At 36.4% G+C, this 26,299-nt stretch overlaps 1 protein-coding gene across 2 annotated transcripts in view; it reads right to left on the bottom strand.

The window, feature by feature from the left end:
* The window catches only part of DMD (dystrophin), a 2,087,389-nt gene that overhangs the window by 749,105 nt on the left and 1,311,985 nt on the right, over nt 1-26,299 (bottom strand). For both annotated transcript variants that reach the window (XM_081221405.1, XM_081221404.1), the window contains exon 48: nt 2,426-2,590. In XM_081221405.1, the coding sequence (XP_081077531.1) occupies nt 2,426-2,590 (165 nt within the window). The remainder of the gene's footprint in view (nt 1-2,425; nt 2,591-26,299) is intronic.

The following is a 26,299-nucleotide window of genomic DNA, read 5'->3' as shown; positions in this document are numbered from 1 at the left end:
CATGACTCCTGAAACTATACACAGCAGTGAGAGTGGTGTCTTAGAGCTTTAATAAAGGAAAGTGATTAACACAGCTGAGAGTAGCTTTCATGCTATACTGCAGGGACCCATTTGGCAGGAACCTATGGGCCCTGGACAAAGGCTCAATGAAAGTTTTTAATATTTGAGCACTATTCTCGGGTACGCACATTGGGACTAAAGTTACTTTGGTTGAGTCAACAATATCCATTTGTATCAGAGGATTTTGTTATCTTTTCTCTTAAATATATTCCATGTAGAAAGAAAGCTCACATGGAATATATTTTTCATTATTTTAGTGAAGAAGCACATTCTAACTGAAGATTGTATTTAAATCTGAGTGCTTTTATATCTGAGTTCCAAAAAGCTATTTCTGGTTGGGAATAAAGAGTTTATGGCCTTTCCTCTTGTCACACTAAATCAAGAGATACTTAAGAATATACTCGATCCAAGATAATTGAGAATCTGGCTGAGGTTATTGTTCATTGGACCAAGTAACTGTCCTTCTTTGTTGAGATTATTTATTGAGTAATGAAAAATCAGTATTGATGAGATGCAGTTGCACTGGAGAAGGGGTGCTCTGAGGACACTAGGTGCTAGTTAGGTGGAAAAACTGAAAGGATACCAGAACTGATGGCTTCCCTGCATGATGATGTGCTTTGCACTCACCCAGTCTTGTCCCTGTGACCACACATGACTCAAATGCAGGGTGACGGGTCCATCAGAAGCTGCACCTTGGTGTCAAGACCTCCACTCTGTCATCACTGCGCTGGCTATGTTTTCACTTGTCCTGTATACTTTCTTAAAGTTAACTAAATTTGTTCTGGTTAAAAGCCTATTGTGACCTGAATTTAATTGTCAAACTGAACCCAAGACCATGCCACTGGTTGAGTAGCCTGGGTTTTGCACTGGTGAAATGATGTCTTCTTGTGACTTATCATCAGCTCTGGTGGGTAGCTATCAGAATGGGAGATGTAAACATGTCAAGAAGAAGTAAGGTAAAAGTAGTGCAGTGCACTTTGCAAATATAACTCATTTTAGGTGTGGCAAACCTTTCTGTATCTCTCTCCTTTCCTCACTCAAGTACATCCTTCCTAAATGTTCATCAACTCTTCTCTAAAAGATCCTCACACTTGCTTTTATCCTTATCTCCTAGCAAAACACCAACTAGATAGTGATAAAACCATTAGGTTGTTATAGTCCTGGAAAGCAAATAAATTGAATAATTTGGGTCAATGAATTAAAAGAAAAAAACTTTTCTCAAAGATATTATTTAACTTATTTAGTCTGAAGTTACCCATCATTACATTAATTAACAGGCTGTGCTTTCAATTGAATTGGTTTATGTGATTGGCCACTTAATGTTGTTGGCCCATAGGAGATGCAAAAAAAAAAAAAAAAGGAATCCTATTGGGACAAATCCTTGAAATGGGCTCCTGGGAAGGGAGAAAAGATAGGAACAATCAATGTGTACAGGGACACTAAGAGGAGGAGATGGTGGTGTCCAATTGGCATGTTTGTCTGGAGCCCTAAGCTTACCTATAGCATCTCATTACCATTCTGGGTGCCTCATTAACATCTTTATTCATTGATTTAAAAATGCTAACAAGTACTCACCATACACTGAGCCCTGGGATGGGGGTGTTCAGAAATGAGTGGGACAGGCAGATAAGTAAGAAGATGCCCTCTGCATTCAAAGAACAGTGTGATGAGGTACTCAGGTCTCTAAAATTTAAGTGTCAATCAATGTACAAAGACTATAGGAGATGGATACAGAGGTTTATAAGCAATCCTAAAAGGGTTTTTCACTCTACTAGAGGTATGTAAGAAGGCTTTGAAGAAGCAATGACATTGAATTCAGTCTTATAGGATGGAGGGAAAATTCATCATGCCAAAAAATGAGACAGAAATCATTTAAAGAAGAGAGAAGATCAAGCACACAGACATGGCGTGAAACCACATGCATATAAAGATACTATATAATTTGTTGTATCTAGAATACAAGAGGAGATTGTTGGCAGAATAAGAGGATACCAAGGTAAACTGGAGTCAGTCTGAGAGGGTTTTATAATGTCTACTAAGGAGTCTATACTTCACTTTGTAGGCACTTAGTCTCCAAAATGACTTCAGTTTTAGATAAGGAGTCTACAAACATATTAAGTACAATTTAAGTAGGGATGGAAAATGGATCGTAGTAACAAGTATAATGAAGACATTCTGGTGATATGAGTTTAATGAAACATCACTGCTAGTAAATGCCAGAAGAAAAAACAAAATATGCTACTCAATAATAATTATTATTATTAGCATTATAAAACGATGATGGTGATGATGATATCAAATGAGAAATTTATTTCAGTGATATTGCCACTCTTGAAGAATAATATTTAGAGCAAAAAGTCTTTACCTTAATGTCAAATGGTCCTGTTTGATTTGGTTGGTTGTAAATTTCCAACTGATTCCTAATAGGAGACAGCCACAGAAGCAGATGATTTAATTGCTCTTCAAGCTGTCCAAGGTCTTTTATGTGAGCCTCAATTTCTCCTTGTTTCTCAGGTAAAACTCTAGAAACCTACAGGGAAAAACAAGGTAAAAGAGTCTCATGATTTAAAAAGAAAAAGGAAAAAGAAATGTTTTCAAAAGCTATTTGTTATGAAATGTTATAGAAATGTATGGAATTTGATATTTTAACAGCATGATATTGATTACATACATGTGTTACACATTAGGATTTAATTCATGTATTACAAATCATCGATTAATAGTCTTTCCAAAATTCTATACTTTGAAGACAATAAGCCTTTTATTGAAATACAAAACACACACCCACACAAATGCACACCCAACTCCGACCAATGAAAGTAGTGTATTCTTCACTTACCCACTCATTCACTAAACATAATGGTGTCTTGTGTATTATATGCCAGACTCTCTGCCTTTATACTTGTTTCTAACTTTCTTTTATGTTAAGGAAAATTGTACAAGGAAATTCTTTTATGTACAAAGAAGACTGGTGAGGTAAGTATTTTTGGGATCTGTAGTTTGCGAGTATAACCAAGTATAACCAAGTAAAACAGAATTAGATGATTGGAATGAAAAGTAAAAAGAACATCTGAATTAGAGTAAACTATCATGGAATGATTATAAGTGGTTTTTATTAAGGGCTTACTATGTGCCAAGCAACAGTGTTTGGAAGTTTCGCATTTATTGTCTTCTTTAATCTGCCCAACAACTCTATCATACAGATACTATTATCCCAATTTTATAACCTTCTATAATTTTATCCCTGGTTGAAAACCCTAAATAACTTGGGAAGCAGTGTGGTATGCTGTTCAACATTGTGAGGTCTAGAGTTACGCTGCTTGGTTTTAAATTGGGGCTCTGGAATACGCTGGCAGTCCAGTGGTTAGGACTCTGTGTTTCTACTGCAGGGGACATGGGTTCGATCCCTGGTCTGAGAAGTAAGATTCCGCATGCCCCGTGGCCAAAAAAAAAAAAAAAAAGTTCCATCCCTTTTGTTAACACTTTAGCCAAGTTTTCTTTAACTCCCAATGCCTCCTCTTATAGAATGAGGACAATGATAGTACCTGCTTCATAGAGTCATAGTAAGGATTAAATAAAGTAATCCATGTAAATAGTTTACAGCAATATTCTGCATGATAGTGAATGATAATAAAATCATTCAATGTTAGTGATTATTGCTCCAACTCAAGTGTATGCAGAGAGACAGATAAACAAGAGTAAAGCCTTTTTCTTCAGATTATCAAGGGCTAAAACAGGTACGCAGGAATAAAGAGTGTGAACTGGCAATGGCAACTCTTTATGATATTATTAATTATACTCTACTAATAATATAAATATAATATTACATTGTAATATGAACACAAATGTTACAATATGCATCTATTATATATTATCATGATATTATGAGTAATAATAGAAAACATTTAAAAAGTAAACTAGATAAGCATACTAATATAGTAGCACATCATCTAAACAATGCCCCATACTTTGGACCAATCGTTTCAGAAACTTCTAAAAGAGCTAACTAGTGAGCATTATATGCTTTATTTGGACCCAAGAGTTGTAGGGTGAAAAGGAGATACATTAGTGGACAAAATAACCAATCAATTAATTTATAGGGGAAAGAACATTATATAAGCTCTTATTATATGTGGACATGTATTTTGAAATATATTGTGAGTACATTTGTATATATTTTGTAAAATGCATGCAAATGCATGAGTAAAGGGTTAACATCTAGCCTGGGCTGATGCAGGCTGGCCTGGGATTGACCTTAGGTTCCCACAACAATGTTTCCTTGGGACACTAACTTTAAGATGAATGGGAAATGCTGGGGCTGGCTTGCTTGTTGTATAGAACTATGCCTGGATTGGAGAAGCTGTGAGTTGATATTAGGACCTTGGGCCTATATGACTAAAATGGAGTAAAAGACAGAAGGGAAATAGAGGCTGTGGCTTCTATTTAAAGTGACCTGCACAAACTCTGGTTTTCACCCCTGGCAGCTTTTCCCTGTGTGGATAAGGAATCAAAAGAAGCAATGTGTGTGGGTAGCATGGAATGTCTGCCCATGAATAATTAATCATGATACTGTATCTGCTTTGTCCCACTTGTATCCTGCTATAAAGCCAAGTAAACATACTATTAGATGAAGGCCTATTTGAATTTCATGAGTTCTAACCCATAAGGACATCTACAGTGCTGAACTATATTTATACATCTATTGGGTTGGCCAAAAAGTTCGTTTGGGTTTTTCCGTAAGACGGATTTTTGGCCAATCCAATATGCGTATGTGAGTGTGTTATAGCTGATACCACAAATATAATTCCATGCATATAATATATAATCTAATAATGCCCTCAACTTATCTTTTTCAGCATTTATAAGGAGGGAACTAAACAGTTTATTTTTATTGGATCATTTTCTACTCACAAGTAAATGTGAAAAGCATTTTATTGCTTCAATGTACAGCATCTAAGAGCCTCTAGATTCTGAAGCTACTGGAAATAATAGCCATCATACATTCCTAAAATCTCTAAAATCGAGTTGCAAACTCATTTTTATATCTGATCACCAAACAGTTCACGTTTCATTTAGGCTTTATATATAAGTGCAGAAATCTGGATAACTTTTAGCGAAGCTTGTTGGTTTCCTTCTCATCCTCCTAACTCATCCCTTCCTGGTTATAGAGATAGAACAACCCCCGAAAGAAAACAGTACAATGGGTGAGATTTGACTAACATCTGGAATAATTAAATGACCACTTATAACTAGACTGTGGGGCACAAGTAGTTTTCAGCTTAGTTATGATACCTACATTAGATACAGCCTCACAGACCTTGTGTTTCCCACTGTCATAGCATTTACTTTATACTATTTAGTTTGTTATTTACATTTAATTTCTGGATGAACTAGGTTCCTACACATGATAGGTCTTCAATAAATATCTGTTGAATGAAAGAAAAACAATTTCCAGATTCAGGATTGATTTCTTTTTTTCTCAATGTAAGAAGCAATACATGTCCAGAGTAGTCAACGACATAAAAAAAAGTAATTTTATCCTCAGGTTAAACAGCTTTAATTAAAAAACAAAAATATTAGTAAATTGGACTATATAAAAATCAGAAACTTATGCATGGTAAAGAAAACTAAAAGCAAAGTTAAAGGGCAAATGACAAATTATGAAAGAAAATATTCGTGACAGACATCTCAGATAATGTATTAATTTTCCTAACCCATAAGAGACCATCTGCAAATTAATATGAATAAGGCCAACAACCAAAAAGAAAATAGGACAAAATTTAAGGGCAGTTCAAAAAAAAAAAAACACAAATGGATTTTAAACATACAAAAAGAAGTTACGCTTTGGCCGCAATGAGAGATCTAAAACTTTCAACTATTGTACTGATAACACACTATGCTGACAAGGCTGTGGAAACCTCAGACTCTTATACACAGCCAATGGGATGGCAATTTGGCAATATCTATCAAATGCATATAACCTTTGACCCAGAACTTTTTACTTCTAGGAATTCATCTTGTAGGTATATTTCTGGATCTAAAATCAATGTTTGGGGACGGTAGGGCAGATGGTAGATGGGGTGGGGGATTTTTCACTATATTTTTTAATTTTTGAAAAATATAAATGTATTACCTTTGCAAAGATATAAGATATAAGTTAATTTACATAGGAAAACTACTAGCTTTTCTTCTCACCAAAAAGTAGTGGTGAGAAATTATACTTTATATATTTTAATAACAAATCATGATTAACAGGATATAACATGTCTAAAGCCATCAGTCAAAAATCTTCTGATTATTTTCCCAGGACAACATCACTTAGTTAATGATAAGGTGTAATTTGAGATCTTCTAGCACATAATTTCTGTGCTCCCTCTCCGCCCTTCAAAACAGTCTTCAGGAACTGAGGGCTTCTTCTACATAGTTCATGGAAAAGATAACAGATACAACTAATTTATGATGTAAAATAAGAGTAAGTTTTGTGTCAGTTTCTATGTGTTTTAAAGAAATTTACTGTTATATTTACTACTTCATATTCTTATCAAAATATGGACAGAAATACTTTACTAGCAAAATGTGTCATTCTTCCTAATAATCTTTTTAAGTATTAAAAAACCATGCTCTTCATACAACATGTGCCCTCTGGTGAAAGAAAACACTTAAACACATTCAGTTCCCTTATGTGTTAATTTAGTATCTAACCAAATCTTGACCTAATTTCACACAAGATTAGGTTTCCTTTACTTTCAATTTTTCAATTTTAATTTCAAATGTGTAGAAGTTTTAGTATTAAGATAAATAGAGGTGACTGTTTTAGAAATGAACAGATACTAAATACTGACTTCATATCTTACACCAAAAATATTCTAGAGAAATTAAAGTGTTAAGTGTAAAAAAATTAATAAAGCAGAAATAGAATGAAATACTGGTGTGGGGAAGCCCTTTAGAAGTGACAGGAATGTGGATAAACTATTAAATATAACATTTGTATTGTTCATCTAGAAATTAAGGCAGCAGAACTGAAAACAAATGACAACTGGGAATATTTGTAGCATTTATCAGACAAAGGGTAATATTATTACATATAAAAAGATCTTTCAAAGAATGGAGATGGAAAATCTACTGGAAAATTGGATAAAGAATATGAACAGGAATTTGGCAAAAAATGCAAACAACCAATAAATGAGAAAAGTCCAACCACTAAGTAATCAATCACATGCAAATTAAAACAGCAATGATATACCATCACTTGTCTATTATACTGGCTTTTTAAAAAGGTTATTTGTCAAAATTCTGGAGAGTAAGCACTCTTACATTTTAGGATAAATTCTTACATTTGTAGGGAGTAATTTGGTAATTCATACCAAAAAGCAAGCCATCTACCCTAAAAACTATAAACATTACTGAGAGATTAAGGAAAACCTAAGCAAAAAGAGGAATATACCTTGTTCCTCTATTGGAAGGAGCCAACTGAAAGAACCGATTAAAAGTTCCAATACTGTAAGAACATCAGTTCTCTTCAAATAGTGCGTAAATTCAATGCAACCCTTAACAAAATTGCAGCAGCTATTTTTTAATAAAAATTGACAGGCCAACTCTAAGATTTCTATGGAAATGCAAAGGGCCAAAAATATCCAAGGCAATTTTGAAAAATAACAAAGTTTAAGAATGTTTACAAGCAGATATCAATATTTATTATAGTTAATTATGTGTGGTATGGCTGTGAGAACAAATAGACTACATATATTTACTTAATTTACGACAATGGTGCCCACTTTAGTTAAGTGGATTGTGGATGATCTTTTCAATAAATGGTTCCAGGTTATTTGGATAGAATCTTGACTCCTACTCTATACTGTACACAAAAAAATTAATTCTAGGTTGCTGTAGACCTCAATGTAAAAGGTAAACAATAAAAGTTTCTGAAAGAAAACATGGGAAAATATCTTGATGATTTTAGGGTAAGTGATTATTTCTTAAATAAGATATAAAAAGCACTAGCCATAAAGGAAAAGATTGATATATTGAACTTCATTCATCAAGAGATATCATTAGGAGAAAAAAGCAAGGCCTAAGTTGGAAGAAGATATTCACAATGCATCTATCTGACAAAGAAGCTGTATTCAAAGAACTCTGACGTCTATGAGAAAAAGACAGGTAACTATTTTTTCCCTCCAATGGGCAAAAGATTTGCACAAGAACTTCACATACGTGGATATATAAATGACTCTTAATTATCAGGCGCTCACAAATAAAAACACAATAAGGTACCAGTTCACATCCACTGGAATGGCTAAAAGGAAAAAGAATGAAACTACATATTCTTGATGAGGATGTGGAACAACTGGAACTCTCATACACTGCTGGTGAGAGTGAATTGGTAAACTACATTGGAAAACTGGTGGTATTTCCAAAGCCAAACACACACATATCTTATGACCCAGCCATTCTAATTCAAGTATATCCTAAACAAAAATGCACATACATGCAGTAAAGGACATGTACATCATAACAGCATTATTCATAATAGCCTCATACTAGACACAACCCAAATGCCTACCAACAGTAGAATGGATAAACTGTGGTATATTCACACAATGGGACACTAAAAGAGAATAAGAAAACAGACTACGGTACCTGCAATAGCATAGAAGAATCTCACAAAAATAATGATGAACAGAATTCAAACATAAGAGCATATACAGGTACTGTATGATTCCATTTATATTAATTTCAAAGACAGGCAAAACTAATAGAGGTGTTTAGAAATCAGAAAAGTACTTCTCCTTGGGTGAGGGTGGTAGCTGGGAAAGGGTTAATAACTGGGAAGAAACATGAGGGAGACTCCTAGGGTAATGTTCGAATTCTTGATCTGGGTGCTAGGAGCATGGGTATGAAAACTTTTTAAAAAATACATCAACTTCTATTATTATTTGTGCACTTCTTATTTATGTGTTTCTTTTCCTTCAATTTAAAAGATTTCATGAAAATATTTTTAAAGCCTTAAAAGTATTCATTCCTTTCAATTAACACATGAGGAAATTAGGCTCAAAACTATAAATAATATTCCTAAGTTTACTAGTAAGTGAAAAAACTTGGCTTTAAACATTTGGGTTTTCCTGACTCCAAATTCTACTCCTTCTTTTTCTCTTCCCTCCCAAGACATATGTTCTGCTATCTTTCCAAATCTAACATATTACTTGATAAATGGAGTATTAAAATTCACACTTTTCAGAAGTTTTCATTTTTGTGAGAACAGTCTATACCATTAATGCGTATTATCACTAATGAGATACACATTTAGATGTCAACTTTAATATAAAACAATATAAATGAAATGTATTTCAATATATTTCAAATATAAACATATTTTGAAAACCAAAGAACTACTATTTGATATTTGTTAATTCATGACTCTATTATATGAGACTACTAGATAAATTAGATTGCTTATTGAATAAATTGTTAGATTTTGATTAATCCAAAGTCACGATTAAATGATCTTCATATAACTGCAATAAGTAACATATATTTTGGTAGATTTGTTATTCATTTAAAAATGTTCTTTTACTTTTGATGTAAATGCTATAATTTTTATTTAAAAACCATAAAGAGATCAACTTCAATTTACAATATAAAACTTTCTAACATAAAAAATCAAATAAGCAAAAGAAAAATCAAAACCAAAAACAATACATCTTATATAATTTCACACTCTTAAGATAAAACCATTGTCATAGATCAATAGGAAAAAGACCAATGCTCAAATGAAAAAAAAATGAACAAAGATCAGAAACAGACAATTCGTGAAAGAACTATAACTGACGTATAAGTCTATATTTTTCTATTCTTTTTCAAATTCTTTTCCCATTTAGGTTATTACAGAATATTGAGCAGAGTTCCCTGTGCTGTACAGTACCTATAAGTCTATTAAACTGTTTACCTTCACTAGGAACTACAGGAACAAAATTCAGACAGTGAGCTTCAAATCGATTGATCTGGCAATGATTTAAAAAATTTTATCTTATATTACTAAATGGTGGTATCATACAATAACAGTAGTTCAGGGAATTGGCCCTTCTCATACACTGCTGGTAAGCAAGTATGCTGGAATATTCCTGAGGGCTGGGGTTGGGAGTGAATGGGGCAGAGTTTTTGCAGTACATATCCAAATATAAACACACTCTTAGACTTAGACCACAAATTCTACTTCTAATAGTTTATCTTAAGGTGACAATGATGTGTACGTATATTCAACTATAAGAATGTTTGCCATAGCCTCATATATAGATAGATGCAAAACACTGAAAATAGATTACATGCTCACCAACAGGGTATGCGTTGAAAATTATGGTACATCCATCCAGTGAAATACTCTGCAGCCATTTAAAAAGTGCTGTAGATAAATATTTAGTGATATGGAAAAATATACGCTGTACCAATAGTTTAACAGTTGCAATTTCTGGGTAACAGACTGCCTTTTCTTAGTTGTATTTTTAATTTTTCTGCAATGAATATGTACTGCTTTTTAATAAGAAAATGACTATTTTACATAAGTACACATGTACACTTCTTCTACAGAAACAGAATATTTGTGCAGTACTTAACAGTGTGCCCAGCTTTATTCTAAGTGTTTTTTTTTTTTTTTTTTTTTGCGGTAAGTGGGGCCTTTCACTGCCGTGGCCTCTCCCGTTGTGGAGCACAGGCTCCGGATGCGCAGGCTCAGCGGCCATGGCCCACGGGCCGAGCTGCTCCGCGGCATGTGGGATTCTCCCAGATCGGGGCACGAACCTGCGTCCCCCGCATCTGCAGGCAGACTCCCAAGCACTGCGCCACCAGGGAAGCCCTATTCTAAGTGTTTTTGATATCTCAACATTTAGTAGTAACAACTCTATGATGTAGGTACTGCTCTTGTCCCCATTTTACACATGAAAAACTGACACAGAGAGGGTGAGTGACTTGCCTAAGGTCACACAGCCAATAAGAGGTAGGTAACTGAACCAGGATTTGAACCCAATAAGTGAAGTTTAGAAGCACATGCTCTTAACCACTGTACTATTTTCTCTCCCTTTCCCTTTAATATATAACTTTGAGAAAAGAGACTGATATGAGTACAAAAGAAAGTCTACTTTCTTTCATAGCATTTCCTGAAATAAATTCCTTTAGTTACTGATTGGATCTTACTACAATTTCTTCATAACTTTGAAAATATGTGGGATGATAAAGTCCTATTGCCCTTGCAACTACCAAATTCAACTTCCAAAATTGCCACTCGTTGTTTCATTTTCTTGCTTAAATCATAGGACTGATTCACAATTTTCTCCAAATTCTTTAGCCTGCCTTTTGAAAAAATAGCTTGCAACAATTTGACCTTATCTACCATTCTTCACATCTTTCTAATTACAAAACTCCATTTTGGTGAAAATGGTGACTTCATTGTTCTTGTTATGCCCCTTGACTTTTCTTCCTTCTGTTTCCCGGTCATCGTCTACTCTGCCATTAAAATGTCTTCTTTTCCCTCAATAAACTATCCTAATGACACATATAAAACCCATCTCCATCCTTCATGTTTTGGGTAATGAAAGTGCCATCTCCTCAGAGAAGATTGCCTGATCCCTCTGGATGGAAATAATTATTCTTTCTAATAAATTCTGTAGCATTTATTATCTGTGCTACTTCATCAGATCCTGTCAGTTATTGCTTTCTTTCTTTACTTTACTCTTCTCTTTCAACTTGTATCTTCCTCCCTTACCTCTCCAAGAAAGCTTGAACACACACACACACACACACACACAACCACACGTCACACACACACAGTCACAACTGAATTTATATATTTGTGTACCCCGACCACCTTCCCTTACATGGTATAACATTTGTTAAATGAACAATCACACAAACCAATCAATCTTTTGCTAATACGACACAGAAGAGAGAAGGCAAAGCTGACAAATAAAAGCAGAGCTCTCTTCAAAGTACTTATGTTCTCACATATGTCACATTTCTAACTCTTCTTTTTGTTTTAGTCGAAGTGTGAATGCCCAAGCTCACTAGAACAGCAAGAACAGGTCTTGCCTGGCAGCTGCTCTGATGAAATGTGATTTGGAGAACACAGAAGTATGAAAGGGTAGGATCTGGTAAGTCAAGAGGATTAAGGAACACACGTAGAAGACTCAAATCTTGACATATTTTCTTGTTAGCTATATTGATGTCATGGATTCTGGAGCTAGAGACAAGACTAGATTTACATTAACTACAGCACTCGCAGGAACATTCAATTAATTCAGTGATGACATACCTAGTAACTACTTTTGTTCAGGCCATTCCCCTATATACTATCCATAAATCTACTGCCTTTTTAGTTGATTCAAGTCATCCACTGTATGACTAAGCATAAACCTTCACTGCCAATACTCATCCACCTTGAAAAAAGCTAAGTAACAGTGCATTCTGAAGGCATCTTAAAAACTACTCTCTTGGAAGTTTTTTAAACTTCCAAAATTTAGGGCTTCCCTGGTGGCGCAGTGGTTGAGAGTCCGCCTGCTGATGTAGGGGACACGGGTTTGTGCCCCAGTCCGGGAAGATCCCACATGCTGCGGAGTGGCTGGGCCCGTGAGCCATGGCCGCTGAGCCTGCACGTCTGGGGCCTGTGCTCCGCAACGGCAGAGGCCACACCAGTGAGAGGCCCGCGTACCGCAAAAAAAAAAAAAAAAAAAAAAAAAAACTTCCAAAATGTAGTACTATCAATTACATAATTCATGTAGAACATTACCTTCCTTTGGATAAAATACATTTGGTATGAAATATTTGGAGACCTCATTTCACCCTGAATATTTTTCTATCTCAATAAACTAAAGCTACTAGAGAACCAGAACTTAGGAAAGATACTCTCAGGCACAAAACTCAATTATTTTTTACAAGTGGTCTCATGGTAAAATATCTCTCACTAGGAGGTCATTTATTTTCTTTCCCTCTGGAAATTTAATAAAAGAATAAAGAATATAAAACAAAAAAATACATTATGGTTATATGCCACCAGACATTTTAAAATTATAAATCCATATACAATTTTAAAGTGACCAATTACAATTCATTTTTAGGACAGTCACCCTCCCAATGGCATAACTCTTGGGATTTTACTTTACAAGTAAGTGGATTTTCTTTTTAAAGTATGTGGCTATTACTTACAATGTTTAAAGATCTATATTTCCTATACTGCTTCTAGTTTTAAGTGAAAGTAACAGAAGTCTCCTGTATCAAATCACAGTGTATATTAGTTTCATTGCATAACCACTCCATTACCAGACCTGAATTTTGTTATTATTGCTGAAGATCTGAAATGCATAATACATGATGAGGTAAGTGAACACTTCTAGGGAGATTTCAAAGTCAGTAAAGTTTGATGTACAATAAACAGGTTTGCAGTCCTTGGAGAACTCTGCCCTTATTACCACACTAAACCCATATTGGTTTTTAAATAAACCTTGGTGTTCACAGGCAGTATTCTTGTTCATTAATTTCTTAGTTTGCAGTAAAAGCAACTAACTTCATGATAAAATAATCCTTAATAATACACATAGTTCATGGAAAATATTTTTTGACTGTTCACCTTGATTCGAACCTTCCCTAAAGTTAGGCAACAAGCCCTATAATGGCACCCACAGGCATTAGACAAGTAAAGCGAATTGGTGGAACTGATTTGTCTAAACTTCAATAGCTATCGTTTATCTTCTAAATGGATTTTATAGGGATTTACACCCACGTAACTGTCCACCTACCCACACACTCTTTACTACATAATGTGATTTTTTTTTTTTTTTTTTCTTTTTGCGGTATGCGGGCCTCTCACTGTTGTGGCCTCTCCCGTTGCGGAGCACAGGCTCCGGATGCGCAGGCCCAGCGGCCATGGCTCACGGGCCCAGCTGCTCCGCGGCATATGGGATCCTCCCAGACCGGGGCACGAACCCGTATCCCCTGCATCGGCAGGCGGACTCTCAACCACTGCGCCACCAGGGAGGCCCCATAATGTGATTTTGATCATATACTGTTTAAACCCTAAGGACGATAAAACTCACAAAGAAGTTAAAATGTAAATACGACACGTGCACACCACAGAATGTGTTGTTACAAATTAACCCCATATTTTTCTTTCCCCCTCTCTCCTAGGCCATACGCAACAAAGAGTAGTCCCCGCTCGCTGCAACTAGAGAAAGCCTGCACGCAGCAACGAAGCCCCAATGCAGCCAAAAATAAATAAATGAATTTATAAAAACAATTGAAAAATAAAAACCACTTTATTTAAATATAACTTTAAACTTAAATCAGTTAAAGTTAAGTACAATTTAAAAATCAGTCCCTCAGCTGTACTTGCCACACTTTCAGTGCTCAAAATGCACAAAGAATTGGAAAGCACAGATAGAGAACAAAGCCATCACTGCAAAAAGTTATTTTGGACAGTGCTACAAGCAATGTTGCAGTACTTGCTTTGGGGTTGATGCATCTAAAAGACTTATTAATCCTCATGGTTTTAAAGCAGAACAAAATATTTTAGAAAATAATTAATCCAGGAGTATTCGAATACATAAACACATTTGATAGTTTTGCTGACATGACAATGGACTGCTGTTTTTCATCTCAACATTTTCTGGCTAGACTGTTTGTTGTTTTCCAAAACTCATTCCTTTAAAGAAAGAAATTCAGCACGTTGAAAAGGAGTCCTATCTCTGCCCTCTGCCGAATGAAATCATTTTATTATGATGTTTAAAAAATATCAAGATTAAAAAGTATTTTTGTAACAAATGATATAATCCACATGACTCACATTTATGTTTTCTCATTGTTGCAAATTGATGCATTATTGTTATTTATACCGTGAAGTAAATGCATGTTGCATTACCCACGAAATAAAACATGCCTGATACTGAAGAAAATCATTGCCCCTGGGAGTTTTAATCTTACTGATAAATAAAATAATAATATGATATAGAATAGTTACTCCTGGAAATGGTGATACTAAAGGAGGGAGTTTATTGGTTTTGAACACAAAAATGGGAGGATGTGTCACTGGCATATGGCGAGTTGAAGTTTTACTAGGTGTGCAGACAATATGAGGAAAGAGAATAAAACTTGAAAGCGGATGGGTCCCTTTGTGCAGTCAGAAGAGAACAGAGCACAGAAAGGAATTTGAAGAAGACAAGAAAATTTGATTTCTTTGGAAAAAACCAAGAAACCTGGGCAGAAGTCAGGGCCAAAACAATTAACTTTTCTGCCAGGATTTTTGCTCTAAGCCCATTTCAACAAGGGTCCAGGGCAGGGGGCAGCAAACTATGGCTCATGGTTCACATCCAGCTCCCACCTACTTTCACACAGTCTGAGAGCTAAGAATGTTTTATACATTTTAAATAACTGACAAAAAATCAAAAGACACATGATACATGAAAATTAAATGAAATTAAATAAAATTCAAATTTGTGCTCATGAATAAAATATTATTGGGACCTGATGATGAAATAACATTCATATTTTAAGGCAAGACAAGAAAAATTTAAACATAAAAATTTTCCCTGCCCATTTGGTCCTCCTCTCTGCCCTCTAGTGTTCACTGTGAATCTGAATTATGCATTAACCAGACCCCACCCCCCCCAATGGCAGAAATACCTGCTCAATCATAAAGATCCACTTTCCTTTTTCTGGTGCCAGCCATATAACTCCTTAGAAGATAACATTCCTTTCTCAATCCTGTAAGGGGTCATGATGAGCCATCACTTGCCTTGTATGTACAGACATCTTTGTTGAACTTTATGTACAAAGCCAAAGTATCATTTCCCTTAAAGACAGTAGTTGGTGTAGAACAGACTGGGTCACATGACCTGGGGAGATACTGGGCTACACCTAATTAAGTTCTTAGCTTAAATATTTACTTATGACCGTATTACTATTACTAGTTAGAGCAGTTGTATTCTGCCTATTTTACAGGATTATTGTTTCTTGTATTATCAAATGTGTGACTGAGCCTCAGATGAAAACAATAATGACTTAGCGACTTGAAACGGCTGACTCAATATACAGTTCTAGAAGATCAATCATTGCAATACTGTAACTCTAGATATGGGAAGAAGCAAAGAAGAGGAAACCATTTCCTGGACCACAACAGACTAGTAAAACAGGCGGTCCAGAGGCTGTTGGCTACTATTAACAGGACCTAGTCCAGCAATAACACATTAAGTGGCCTATCAACGAAATGCTTGCCTGACCTGGGAATAAGCATTCCTGGCACCATGGGATAAATTGGTCACGAAACACCTCCCAAAACTTGGTCGAAATTAAGACCCAAAGAGAGGGGACTGTAAAATAAAGAATGTTGCTGACCATCCAGTTCTACAAGAATCAGGTCATTAGCTACTGCAGTCACTGACCTACAGTACCCTGAAAGGAACTCAGGGTGAAGATCAGGATGAGGCATTTGGGGGAAAACTGGCAGAAATGGCCCTCAGATAGTTAGATACTTTCAGGAGAAAATCTTATGAGCCCAGTTTCTTGCATCTTCCCATACTTAGAAAAGCACTAAAACCATTCACTAAGATATCTGTTCCTTGTGAATAGCAGTAACCTTCTACCAAGATGTGTGCTTGAACGCGTGTACCCCTTCATCAAAATCACATATATACTGGCTCACCACCCCCCGCCCAACCCCTGCCCCTTACCTCTTTGGAACCATTCTCAGAACTCTCTGAAAGACTGTCTCCTGAGCTATAATCCTCAGGTTTGCTCCAAAAAAAATGTTCATTTCTTTCTCAGATTGACTATTGATTAATTTTTCATTGACTCTGGCCAAACCCTTTTGTTTCCATATTGCCTATGGCTGCTTTTACACTATAAAAGCAGCACTGAATAGTTGCTGCCGAGACCTTATGGCCGACAAAGCTTAAAATATTGACTCTCTGCACCTTTACAGAGTTTGCCAACCCCTGCTCTAGATGACCAAGGAGTTGTGGCTCAACCTCCAGTACTTCTAACCTCTAGTACTTTCCTCTGTCTGTCTCCCAGAGCTGCTTCGAGGGGTGCATTAGTGAGGGAGGTGCTTGAGGTTCAATGTAAATTAAAAAAACACTTTAAAAATGTAGCATCCATTAATTCACGTCTCCTCAGCAAACTCTTCACCTAACTTTGAAAATGTATGAAGACAGCAACCTCCATTGGAAATGATTAAAAATCCACAATCCTCCTGGCTTGTTGTTGAGGAAGTCTGTGGCCAGTATGTGCATATGTCTGATTTGGCTTGGCCATCCAGCGGGGAACAGCTAGCTGAAGCCTGCAACGGCAGTTAGCGGAAATTTGTAACCTGAACAGTGCATGTGGTAAATGCTCAACAAGATGGAATTAGCTATATTATTATTTAAATTCCTTTCATTTGCTCATGTGATTCAGAAAAAAAGCAAAAGAAAACGAAATAAAGAACTTAAAAAAAAATGGAAATGGGGTACAAACATAAAGGCCAAAAAAAAATTTTTTTTAATATTGTTATTATATCCTGCAAGTTACTCTCAGCCTTGATGAGCACTGCACTGCCCTGGTCAACATGCTGCCAGTAGCTACATGTGCCTGGTGAGCACCTGGAATGTGGCTATTTGGAATAGAGATGGGGAGTAAGTGTAAAATACATAGTGGATGTCAAAGCCTTAGTACAACAAAAAGAATGCAAAGTATCTTAATATTTTCATGTCGATTACAATGTCAAAATGATACCATTTTACATACATTGAGCTAAATAAAATATATTACTAAAGTTAATTTCACCTGTTTATTTATACTATTTAATGTGACTACTAGAACATTTAAAATCGCATATGTGGCTTGTATTATATTTCTGTTGGACAGCACTGGTATAGAATAATGTTATGCATCTAGAAATGGCAGAAAACTATTAAATGAAAGACAATCCATATATGTAAAATAAGGCATGTGACTTTAAGTAAATCTACTAAATTCCTTACTTTAAGAAAAATAAGAGGTAAAGTATTTTTATGAATAAAAAATTAATTTTTTCTTGCCTCCGCTAAATAAAGGCTGAAGAAATATTTTAAGCAAGCGGGATGAAGGAGCACTAAATTATTAGCTTGTCTCAGTAGGCTCCAGCTGTCCCCAGAATATTTCCTACACTGATTGGGATGAAGCAACCTCACATGTATTAATTCCATCTCCTTGTTCTCTGGCCCCCATGTTTAATTGAGCACTCATGCTAAGGCCTCTGGGGACTGTCTTCTAACCATGTTGGGCCTGGAAACTAGAACTGTACAGCTTCATTTGCACATCACTGGTTGTCCTAACTTTTTGGTCCCCAGACTGCATACCATGCAACTCTATTCTTTATCAACTTCTTGTCTGAGGGGGAAGGTACTGAACAAAGGACCAGCTATCCATGGATAATGTTACTGTCACGTGAGAAAGGGAAAAGGAGAGGGGAGAGAGATACAGACTAGGGGTCCATTCCTGGATCTCAGATGAGGAAGCACAGTGGTGGCTTCCCGTGCAGTAGGGCTGAGCAGCACAACCCAGGGGAGGAAGGAGCAAGAGGGGCATGTGTCTGGGAAAGGGAAGTGAGTCAGGGAGTTTGAATCAATGCTGCATGGGGAGGAGGGAGGACACTAGAAGGAAGTCAGAGGACTCAGGTCCTAATATCACCTCTGCCTCTATTTGTATCATCTGGGGTCGTTCAATGAAAATCTTGGGAACTCCATTTTCTCAAATGAAAAATGCAGAGATTGGATTAGACTAGCTCTGAGTTGCCTTCTCTAGCTTGAATGTTCCATGAATAAATTTCACCTCTGGCAGAGAACGGAGAAATGTACACAGTCCTGAGTGTGTCACTGACTTTAAAGGAGACAAACACTGTGTCGGTCTGACACCTGGATGCGCACAAATACAAAAGATGTTCTCTGACGGTTTATTAGAAGTCTGTGACATAGACCTAAAATGTGGAAAATCCCATGACAATGGGATACCTTGTCACCCGAGGCAGATGTAAGCTTAAGCTTCCTCACAGTAAGATAATGAGCAATATAATAGAGCCTCACAAAGTGATTTTGGATACAGGCTTAACACAATCAACTGCTATGGTGCTTCAGTCATTTATTTACAGGATTTAAACATCTTTCCTCCAAAGCTGGGATTCCTGCCAGAAAACCTGTGTAATGGATCTAGTGCAATGACCGACACCAAATGGCCAACAATTTTGTCCAGCCCAAGGGCTTTGCTGGTGCAGGAGGTGCATTTCCTGGCTCTGGCTAAGGTTGCAGCTACATTCCTGATGATTTGACAACATTTTAGGCACTAGTTTCCAACAGAGATCTGAGACACAGTCATTGTCAGGCCTTGGAAGCTACCACTTTCAAGACTGAGTTAGGGAAATCCAGAGTATCTCAAGTCCTGAGATACAGAAGGAAACCAAAGTTTTGGGGCATCAAGACACTGTTTGTGAACTCAAAGGGAAAGAAATGTTCCTTGGAAAGGCAAATGCAGACCTTGCTCTTAGCTTCTGTATTTCCAATTCATTCCCCAGAGGCTACAAGTGAGATAGAAACTCTTCTGAGACACACACACAGCTGCCTCTTAGAGCACCTCTACTGGATGAATGTCTTTATTTTTTCATTGTGATGAGACTTTTAAAACAAAAGGTACTGTGACTTTTTCTAACGTGTCTGTACAAACTGCAGCTAAAATTAGAACTATAAACTTGAAGTCATGCTCTTTATCATCACTTTTACATAGTTGCTCAGGATTCTAGACTGCATTAATCTCTATTTTTCACAGGTGAATCATGAATAAAAAAAGTTTTGAAATTGTTTTCAATCATTCAAAACAACAGTTGGACTGATTCATGGCTAAAAGAAAAAAAACATTTAGGGCCTTTTATATGCCAGACTGTGAGCTAGGTAAATCATTCCTTCCTTCAATGAGCACTTATTCAGGAAGAAGAGACAGGCGTTTAACCACATAATTAAATTAACAGGTGATGGGTACTTTAATGAAGACCGACACAAAGCACTCTGAAGGCATGGAGTCTGGAGGGCCTATGTCACCTGGAAGGAGAATGGAGAGACAAATGGCAGAGAGGGAAAGGATAATTTCACGGAGGAGCCCTTATCTGAGTTGTGTGTCAGTGCTTAAACTAGCAAAAGCCATTTTGGGCAGCCCATGAAAGGTGGGATGTTGGCCCAAGCTTCACAGTACGTAGGGAACAGCAGAGTTACCTATGACTTGGGTTGCCAGATAAAAAACAGAATGCCGGGGCTTCCCTGGTGGCGCAGTGGTTGAGAATCTGCCTGCCGACGCAGGGGAAACGGGTTCGTGCCCCGGTCCGGGAAGATCCCACATGCCGCGGAGAGGCTGGGCCCGTGAACCATGGCCGCTGAGCCTGCGCGTCCGGAGCCTGTGCTCCGCAACGGGAGAGGCCACAACAGTGAGAGGCCTGTGTATGGCAAAAAAAACCAAAAAAAACCCAGAATGCCCTTTTAAATATGAATTTCAAATAAACAATGAGACTTTTTAGTGATATTTAGGGTAGCATTTGGTACATACTTGTACAAAAAATCTGGGCTTTCTATAATTTTGTTCTATGGGGTGGCCAGAAAGTTCATTCAGGTTTTTCCATAACATCTTACAGAAAAGTTTTTGGCCCGAATGAAGTTTTTGGCCATTTCAGGTTTTTTTTTTTTGTTATTGAAGTATAGTCAATTTACAATACTGAATCAGTTTCAAATATACAGCACAGTGGTCCACTATTTTGTAGATTATACTCCATTACAGTTTATTACAAGATAATGCCTATAATTCCCTGTGCTATACAGGATATCCTTGTTGCTTATATATTTTATGCATAGTCGTTTGTATCTGTTAATCCTATACCCTTAATTTGTCCCTCTCCCCTTTGGTAGACACAAGTTTGTTTTCTATCTGTGAGTCTGTTTTGCATATACATTCGTTTTTTTTTTTAGATTCCACATACAAGTGATATCATACAGTATTTGTTTTTCTCTAACTTATTTCACTAAGCACAATATTCTCTAGGCCCATCTAAGTTGCTGAAAATGGCAGAATTTCATTCTTTGTAAAGGCTGACTAATATTCCATTCTGTGCGTGTGTGTGTGTGCATGTGTGTGTGTAGCTCACATCTTCTTAATCCAATCATCTGTTGATGGGCGCTTGAGTTGCTACCATGTTTTGGTTATCGTAAATAGTGCTGCTATGAACATTGGGGTGCATGTACCTTTTTGAATTAGGGTTTTAATTTTTACAAATATACACCCAGGAGTGGAATTGCAGGATCATATGGTACTTCCATTTTTAGTCTTTTTGAGAAAACTTCATACAGTTTTCCACTGTGGCTGCACCAATATACATTCCCACCAACAGTATAGGAGGGTTTCCTTCTCTCCACACCCTCTCCAGCACTTATGATGTGTAGACTTTTTGATGATAGCCATTTTGACAGGTGTGAGGTGATATCTCCTTGTGGTTTTGATTTGCATTTCTCTAGTGATTAGCGATGTTGAGCATCTTTTCATGCGCCTGTTGGTCATCTGTGTGTCTTCTTTGGAAAAATGTCTATTCAGGCCTTCTGCCCATTTGCTAATTCTTGCAACCCTAGTTATGAAGGGAGTATGGAATAAAATGGTGGCAGATGGGCCGGGTTTGAAGAGTTTTGTGCACCATGATACGGAGTACTGAACTTACTCCATAGGGACAAATACTTCTAAGTAGAGTTACAACAAAGTAGGCTTCCAAAGAAGAGTGAAAGGGGGACCTGAAGCCATTAAGCAGCCACGTCTTAGTAATAGCATGAACAGAGCCCATTTTGCTTTCCAAATATCTCACCTGTAACACATACTTGGTGGCTGGCATCACCTCTAACATAGCTGGGGTGTGATGGATATTTCCTTTGCACATTGCCAGCATCTCTCTGCTTACTTTTTACCTCAGAGGATTCTCCAAAAGTGGGAGCACTTTTTCTGGGATTTCCCCCTTTTCTGTTTCACTGACCCTATTCTTTCACTCCTACTTCTGAGGATCAACATTCCTGCTTTCAATTGCTTGTCTTAGGTCCTGTTCTTGAGTTCACTTAAACTAACATTATCCTTCTCCATTTCTTTAAAAAAAGCAGGGATAAATAGTCCTTGACTTATTTGCAAGCTACCTGTTCACTCTGATGAAGTTTGAGTGTTCCCTAGAAGCAGAGTACAGTACAGCTCGACTGAAAATCTTTAGTAGTCACTGTACAAGATAAATTGAAAGGATCCCTCATTTTATAGTTCTTAGGTGAAAGAAACTTGATAGGGTCTTCCTAAAGTTGGCAATAATCCTAATAATATACATGACATCACCAATAATGAATTCTGAATGTGAAAGAAACTTTTCTCAACTCTCAACAATAAAGGTCAAATTTTAATTAACCATGCTAGAGGAAAGACCACATTATCTTTTGATTCTCTCACATGAAGAGATGCTAAAAGAAGGTACAGTCAGGGAGATAGGGAAAGAAGTATGACAGAGAATTATATATTACAGAGCAGTTAACTGCTAAAAAATATTGTGCTATTTTTCTCAATTCTGTGATATATGTGTAATTTGTCAGCTTCTTTTAAAATTTGTCATGATTTCTTTGTGCAACTAAATATTTTTCTTTGTGAAACTAAATACTCATGTTCATGCCTAATTTTGTATTTGTACTGTTGTATTCTTTGACTTAAAGAAGACGACCCAAGTAGAATATGCTTCACGTGTCACAAAACCTGGATCTATCAATACTTTTGCTTATACTTTCATCCTTGTTGAGTATAGAAAACAATTCTATTCAGAATCCTAAAAACATCTATTTGATACAGGTACTGCTAAAATGAGTGTGTTTTTTTCCTTTTATTTTGAAAACTCTATTATTTCTTATGGATGCATAAACAAAAACAAATTGACAAAATATGAGGTTATCTATGACTTAATACTACTTTTGTACTTTAAAAATATTAGTTTAGGGCTTCCCTGGTGGCGCAGTGGTTGGCAGTCTGCCTGCCGATGCAGGGGACACGGGTTCATGCCCCGGTCAGGGAGGATCCCTCATGCCGCGGAGCGGCTGGGCCCGTGGGCCATGGCCGCTGAGCCTGCGCGTCTGGAGCCTGTGTTCCGCAACGGGAGAGGCCACAACAGTGAGAGGCCCGCGTACCGTAAAAAAAAAAAAAAAATTAGTTTAGTTTCATTTTTGCTCTAAAACTTCTTCAGCTTTATTGAGGTATAACTGACAAAGAAAATCATAATATATTTAAAGTGTATAATGTGATGGTTTGATACATGTATGCATTGTGAAGATTCCCATGTTGTGTTAACTAATATAGCCATTACCTCAAATATTTACTTTTTTTTTGTGAGAACATTTATGTTACACTCTCAGAAAATTTCAATTATACAATACAGTGTTACCAACTATATACCAACAATAAACTGACTCTGATAGAACACTGAAAAAATCTTTTCTTAAAGAATGATGGCTTAAATGATCCTTGAGGGTTTTCTCTTTGATCTGCAGCCATTAAACTGAGGTGATCTCAGAATTACTCATAATACGACAGGTTGTAACATGTAAAGTAACAATTCAGAGGCTGATATAGAACAATCGAGAATAAATGTTTAATTTTTATGCATCATTTATTCAGGAAAACACATCATGAGGGGAAATAGCTTTGAATAAGTTCAGTGGGGGTTGCCATTTACTTAATTAACTTAGCCACTTTCATTACCAGACTCAATACTGACTTTAGAATAATGTCTGCTTAATTTCTTTTAAGCAATGAATATGTATGAAACACTGTCAAAGGTAAAGTAAAAATTAAGACAATATTAGGTAAAAAATAAAGTTACTGAAATATGTCAAAAAATTATGTAGAGTACACTCATGAACTTATATTCAATTGCAGTACGTTCTTCCAAACTTTTAAGATATGACCTTGGCATAGACACATTATTTTAGCTGCTCAGCACAGGATCTGTAATAATCTCAATTTTATAAGAAAGTGCATTTCTAAATTGGTTGGAGAAGACTAAAACAATGCATAAATCCAATGCACTGAATATAATTTTCTGCTTCAATTGACAATCTAGTCTTTTGAAAAACAGGCTTACTTTTCAACCTTTTTTTGGCCATATTCATTTCATGTGCCTTCATATTAGAATAAATAAAATCAGCAGGCTCTTATTGATTTTTAGAAGGAGCAATCTCATCTGTAAGACTGAAAGTAAGTAAAGTCCATCAAAACCTATTGATGAACAAATATGTGATGAAAATTGAAGTAATAACATAAAAATAAAGGATAAATATATATATATTTCTGAAATATGACAGTGATTTTCAAATCTGGATTTTGTGCTCCTAAGAGGTAAAAGGCAAGAGGGCCTACAAAATCATTTTGAATTAATCTTAATCATGAACAAACATTTCATTGAACAATGGTTTACCTTCTTAACCATTAAATTCTTAACCAGAACCCATAGCAGAATCCATTGGGTAGGGGCTCTTGTTCTGTTTTGTTTTAATATGTATGTCTAAGTTCCACACCAGATAATATAATTCAGTAAATCTGTAATGGAGTCCTGATATCTAAATATAATTTTTATATTTATAATATATAAATAGATGCCTAGATCCCAGTAGTACAAACATCCCTGCTACTGTCCATACAAATGGCAATGTCTATTCGTAGTTAAGTACGTTCAACTATTTCTGTTAACATTTTGTTCCTAATCTCATGCTGCTTTCACCTCAAATTTACTAAGTCTGAAACTGAAGTCAAGTGTAGTATAGTAAAACAAATAACTGAAGAGGTGAAAGGTCTAGGTTTAATGATCTGCTTTACCACTTAGGAGCTATCTGGTCTCAGTTGTGTTGGGTAATCTCCCTAAACCAATTTTCTCTTTTGTAGAATGGAGCCCATAATTCTTGCAGTATCTGAACTTCACAGTTCCCTTTCATCCTGCTTCCTCTTTTCCTGTATGTACTTCACTCTGGATTGTCTGTTTATCTTGCATCATGTCTCTTACATCCAGCCTAGCCTTTCACATTCCCAGAGCAGGAGGCTAGTTCAAGCCCTTACCACTTGGGCTGTTGGAAAAAATCCAAACTGGTTTGTAGACCTCCAGTCTTTAACTGACATAATTCAACCTCTGCATTGCCATCAGATTGAGTTTTCTAAAATAAAACTCAATTTTTAACAAAAAGTCCCTCCCCTCTAGATTGATTTACCAGGGTTTCCTATGGGCACATACAGGGAAAGGTCAAACGACCCATGCTCCTCTGGAGATTTGGACATATTCTACCGGGGAGATGTATCATGTACCCAGCAGAGCCAAGGCCTTCCCTCATGAACCACTTATTGGGAAAAATACTACAGCAGATCACTCAGCTCCCTGATGCGACTGATGATCTAAGCAGTTGAGTTGATTGTCCTTGATGGAACAGAGTTGGGCCCAATAATCATTAATGACCACTATGTCTCTCACTCAGAAAAGAATGATTCGAAGTCCCTTAGCTTGTCAGATAAAGATCTTCAAACTTCTGCCCAAACATGCCTTTCCAAGTTCTAACATAATCACCTGATTGTATCCAGGTGCAATCCTGCTGTACTATTTTGTTTACAGTTTTTCACCTGTAATAATTTTTCTTCTTTTCTTGAATGCTTCAAATCCTGCTTAGGATTGGAACAATGTCTGCATAAGAGGAGGGCTTCCCTTAACACTGTGGGCCAAGGTTATTTTGCTTCGTTTATAGTATATTTGAGAAAATATGTCTGTCCTTGGGTATTTCCTGTATTACTGCCCTTTGTTGCTATCTCCACCATTCACATGATTATCTTTTCAGCTAGGCTATAAGGTTATAGAGGGCTTACAGAGGGCGAAAAGTTTACTCTGTTTTCCACCTCACTGTAATCCATGCTCTTTTTAAGTATCCATTTAGCCTGGTATCATGCACATAAAAAATGTTCAATTATTTATTGAATGAATGATCCCAATGTTTTAGTTTTCTAATGAAGTCATTCTGAAAAACTAATATTTCTGTCAATCACCAATCAATCAACCAACTTCAAACTAACTTCCCCTCATTAGCAATGACTTAGCAGCCTTAATATCAAATTGATGATTATTAAGACTGGCAATAAGATAAAATATTCATCCCTTAACTCCTGATCTCCAAGGTTAATT

The sequence above is a fragment of the Mesoplodon bidens genome (genome assembly GCF_964165515.1).
Source record: "Mesoplodon bidens genome assembly, chromosome: X".
Classification (NCBI taxonomy): Eukaryota; Metazoa; Chordata; class Mammalia; order Artiodactyla; family Ziphiidae; genus Mesoplodon; species Mesoplodon bidens.
The sequence above is the reverse complement of the archived record's forward strand: the minus strand, read 5'-3'. Positions and strand labels throughout refer to the sequence as shown.